The 5,183-nt window shown below is 40.0% G+C and overlaps 1 protein-coding gene across 1 annotated transcript; it reads right to left on the reverse strand.

Moving 5' to 3' along the window:
- Positions 1-1,026: 1,026 nt before the first annotated feature.
- On the reverse strand, positions 1,027-4,813 carry LOC310717102 (uncharacterized protein). The gene is made up of 3 exons (XM_083524774.1): positions 4,089-4,813; positions 3,332-3,386; positions 1,027-2,191 (listed from the first exon to the last, which is right to left on the reverse strand). Exons 1-3 carry the CDS (start codon positions 4,734-4,736, stop codon positions 1,428-1,430), a joined length of 1,467 nt encoding a protein of 488 aa, XP_083380900.1. The 5' UTR covers positions 4,737-4,813; the 3' UTR covers positions 1,027-1,427.
- Positions 4,814-5,183: the final 370 nt, after the last annotated feature.

The following is a 5,183-nucleotide window of genomic DNA, read 5'->3' on the forward strand; positions in this document are numbered from 1 at the left end:
ATTATCCTAGAAACATAAGCTGACTTGTAATTATTCACACCTTTACATTATTGTACTTAGTATAAAGCCAGACCTAATGTCTTTTCCTAAATCTGTTCAGATTTTTTCACCCTCAGTGTCACTGTTTGCTTTGTGGGTCTGTAAATATCCCGTGACCCCTTTGTGCTTGTGGAGATGTTTGATCCACATTTCAGCAGCCTTGAGGCTTTAACTCCAGGGAGGGGCATTAGATATGGCCCAGAGACTCAGATGATCTGTTTTCCTGACATTCCATGGCATCAAACCCTCACACACATCTAACCTCTGCTTCACTACAGTGAAACAGCTTCATTGTGTGGACAGTTGGATTGATGCCCTAACAAAGACAAGATTATTGTAGGGAAAGCTAATAGACCTTAGAAAGGCAAGGAGATAAGGAAAAGACTGAAGCTCTAAATCAGCACCTTATTGCTGAGAGTATTTTAAAGGCATTTGCCCATACGTTGTTCCACTGTAGGAAAATAACTAGACACTGTATATCGCTTCAAAGGAAAAGCATTTTGGATTACAATAAGCATAAGAATTTGTATTTCAAGAGAGTAGACCAATAAAATAAATACGTATTCAGTTACTTGATCATTTACTTATTTTAAGTTAATTTTGTGTGTTTGTTTGTGTGTCTGTGTTTGTGAGCACAGAAAAAGCACAAGTTCCCATTTCCTCTTTCTCTTTCTTTTCAGATGCTCAAACAGACAAGCGTTACATTACTGTTTACATTTTCAGATGACAGGGCAGGTTGCAAAAATACTCCCGTGTTTGTTTGAAAGTAATTATAGTGTTTTAAATTATGTAAATCATCAGGACACCAAATGAAACTTTTGCTAGGTTTCCACACAGCTTGTTTTAATTTTGGTGCTTGATTTAAAACTTGTCGCATCAGTAAAGGTTTTAATTTTGCCTGTATTATATTTATTATATTTTTAATACAAATACATGCGCACACACACACACACACACACACACACACACACACACACACAAACACACTTATTTGTTTATTTTGCCTTTTTTCTTTTATTAAAAACGTTTCAGCAAAAATCTTCGATTTTCCAGAAAAAGGTTTTATGTTCATATATGTAATTTAACTTTTATAAGTCCCATGAAAGATCATGCTGTACAGTTTATATGCAATATGCGCTCGGTATACACAAAAATATAACGGTTTCAAACAACACAAGTAGAAGTATCAGATAGTTCAGTCAGTCATGAAGATAACGGTACAGCTTTTCTTTCAATTTGACACACACTGGGACATTTAAATTCTCTGTTGGGTCACGGTGTTACTAGTCTTTCATCTCTTTTGTCTGATCAATGCATGTATAATGTTAGAATCTGACCGTTTCTTCTTAGTCTCTTTCATTAGCTCATAATCAGTCTCTTTCATTAACTCAGACATAATCTTTTCTGCTATAGGTGCTGGGTGCAGCAGATCGTGCTGGGGAGTAGACCATCCTGCTCCCTGCATTATACCTTTTCTCTTGAGGTGGTGGGCAGCTGCAGCACAGAATCGCTCCTCCTGTCAGTAGCAAAGCAGCAGCCGCCCATCCTAGGTAGAGAGATGCTCCGAGTTCTCGTTTCTGTGCCTCTGTTATCACTGGGTTGTAGAAATCCATGATGATCGTGTGGGCTGACCAGGACACCGGAATCAACTCCATGACACCGGCACAGATAAATGTCACACCAGCAGCAATTATTACCTTGGTCTTCGTGGGCTCATCTTCTATGCAGTTGGTGCACTTGGCCCCTGTGACAGAGACCAAGATTCCCAATACACCCAGCACGATGGCAATCACACACAGAGCTCGAGCTGCCTGAAGATCTTCGGGCAGTGCCAGCATAGAATCGTAGACCTTACACTGCATCTGGCCTGTGCTCTGCACCACACAATCCATCCAGATGCCCTGCCAGATGATCTGTGCCGTCACAATGTTTGAACCGATGAAAGCGGTCACCCTCCACATTGGCAAAGCGCAGGATGCAATACCAACAATCCAGCCTATAGTGGCCAGTACGAGGCCCAAGATCTCTAAACCAAGAGCTGCCATTTGCGTTCTGCTGCACTCTTTCAGAGAAATGAATACACAGGGCTCAGCTGGTGAAGAAGGCTCTCGGCAATTACCCAATACTTTATGTACAGTGAAAAAGGTGGAGTCTTAGATAGATAAGGTCCCACAGGGATTGGTCAAACATTTAGAAAAGCTGCCCGTTTTCTAGTGTAACCTTGCCACTAAGACTTTTTAATGATTACACTATTCCACACAAAGTAAGCAATGAATTGATAACCATGGCCTATGGGTCTCTGGTTAAAGGATAACTACTAGGTTATACTTAAACCACAAAACAAAAAAGTCTTAGGAAATAGGTATGACCTAAGAAGAAGATTCAAACATGAACAGGTGCACTTGTTGACATTGTGTCAAAGGATCATATAGTTTCAGCAAAGCTGAGCAAAGCCACCTTAAACTCATATAAAGGTGTTCACTTTGGCAGTATCCGGTTATTAATTGTCAACAATTCTAACAGGAAGTCCTTAAAAGCCTTTAATAGGGCAACTAATCATTTCCGCTAAAAAGTTAAGCAAACAGCGAAATCGGACAAATAAGCCTTTTTTTTCTTTTATTCGGTAAAAGAGAACACAAAGGAACGAGTGTATGTCAGGCACATCAGTGTGTTTCTCAGTGGCCTATGATGTTGGAGTAGGTGGGGTTTTTTTAATGATATATTTAGGGTGTTATTTTTCATTGTCTGCCTTTCAGAAGCCTTTCAGAAGCCTATCTCAAGTCTAAGAATAGCATCATTACATCATTACAGTATGCACAGGGATGAAAATAAGTTTTTATTAAAGAGCAATGGAAAGCAAAATCATAATATAACTTTGAGTGTTTATAACCTGTAATGTAATAATACAATGCTAGCAAACTCCATGCCACTCTAGTTCGCTGTGTATTTTTAAAGGGAAGAATTAAACACAATAGATTTTCAATGTTTTATACAGTAAATGGATGGTTAAATGTATCATTTTCACCACACAAAATTGCTAGCAGTAAGGTTATTACATTGCAAAGTTATTCAATTACTTTATAGGGTGATTTAGGCTTTATCACTTCTTATGCATTCTTTAATGCATTCTTTTTCGTATATAAGATTATGTAGTAGACCATAATATGAAATTATATCTGTCAAATTGTATTTTTTTCTTACCACATTATTGATGAAAAAGTTCATTTATCTTTCAGTTATGTTTTACCAGCAAAAGAAAGCAATGTCCGAAAAAGACTTTACCCCAACCTACAGTAGCAAACAGGAGAAACTTTTATCTCAGGGGGGCTAGTTTCAATTGCACTCCCCTGAATTAAAGAATTAAAGATTGTACCCAAAGGAGCAGTAGAAGGTCTCAGAACAACCGATGCATTGTATCCAGTCACATCTACAATGATGCAGGGAGGTCATTTGCAATGTGTAGCAGCCCCTCAAGAGCTGGGTAGATTTCAAATGATATAGAGCACTCTGAACTGAGCATTTCTTTGTTTCAGCTTATCCAGCTTACCTTTGCAACGTCTCAGGTTTTCGGGAATGCCCATCCATTTAGAGGTAGCTGAAATATTGGCTTGACACATTAATGCACTGTGACAGATTTGTGAACTTTATTACCTTAAGAAAATAGTCTATTACTACACTTTGCAATGGCCTTAACCATGTAAACTCTGAGAACCTGAAATTATATAGTCAAATAATAATAAACATTTGAACCTTATTTGACAAGGATTTTCAACTGGAAAGATATGTCATTGTGTCTCAAAATCTAGAAAATACTGTAACAACACAAAGGTTATTACACATTAATAAGTCCTTTTTAAATCTACTGGTGAAAGAACACATCTACTGATTTATTGTCAATATTGTCAAAACTGACTGAATTAGGTCTCTGCCACAGTTTAAACATGCATAACTATTCTATCATCTCTTTCTGGCATTTTTTCCTATGGAATAATGTTCCAGCAAAGATTTTATTGTTTTTAAATGCATTTACCAACCTATATTATTCAAACATAGTCCCTTCTGCAATATCCATTTGCAGCCACTGATTTCACCGTTGAGTACTGTGCTCTGGTAGACGCAGGATTCTTTGGTGCTCTGGAAGCACACGAACACGAAAGTATAGCTCCACCTAGGATAAGCAGGCAGGAGGCGCCCCAGCCAAAATACAGTGAGTTCCCGAACTCCCTCTTCTGTGTGTCCTGCAGTAGTGGGTCATGGAAGTCCAGGACAATGGTGTAGGCTGACCAGCATATGGCTACAAGTAACAACAGCCCAGTGGTGATGAAAGCTGCACCGGCACACAACATGATGCGAGGTTTGCTGGACACATCTGACATACAGTTGGTGCACTTAGCGCCTGCTACAGCCAGCGTCATGGCCACCACACCGATGAACACAGCAATGACAACCAGGGCTCGTGCTGCCTGCAAGTCGTTGGGCAGCGCTAACATGGAATCGTAGATCTGGCAATGCATCTGGCCTGTACTCTGTACCACACAGCTCATCCACAGGCCCTCCCACACAACCTGTGTGATCACGATGTTCTGACCCACGTACGCCGCCACGCGCCACATGGGCAGGCAGCAGGCCACCATTGCCCCCAGCCAGCCAGCCACAGACAGAATCATGCCCAGGATTTCCAGGCCGGCTGAAGCCATCGACTCTCTTTGGAGCTCTGCACACTTAAGTCCTCTGTGTCCAAGAGCGATATTAGATTTCTCCGGCTCCCGACACTGGCCGGAGCAGAGAAGGGTGGGAAGGAGAGGCAGAGAAACAGATTCTGCCTTCTTTATACTTATAGTTCGAAGGTGGAGTCAGACCATGATGGCATCATCTTTGCAATGGTATAAGAGCCAGGATTTGGGGATTCACTATTTAATTCAATTCAATTCATTTTTATTTGTCTTAAAGCAGCTATACACAGATAATGCGGTGATAAAGAATGAATAAGAAAGTTCTTTATGTGTAAGTTTGCGCACTACTTTGTGATGGGATTGCATTTTCAAAACCCATATAGCTAGAATTGTTAATATTCCAAAACAGGGTTGCACTAGCATAACAATAACCCTACTGTTAAAAGCATATAATATGGTGTTTTATTTGTG

Source organism: Silurus aristotelis (genome assembly GCF_946808225.1).
Source record: "Silurus aristotelis genome assembly, chromosome: 22".
Taxonomy (NCBI): Eukaryota; Metazoa; Chordata; class Actinopteri; order Siluriformes; family Siluridae; genus Silurus; species Silurus aristotelis.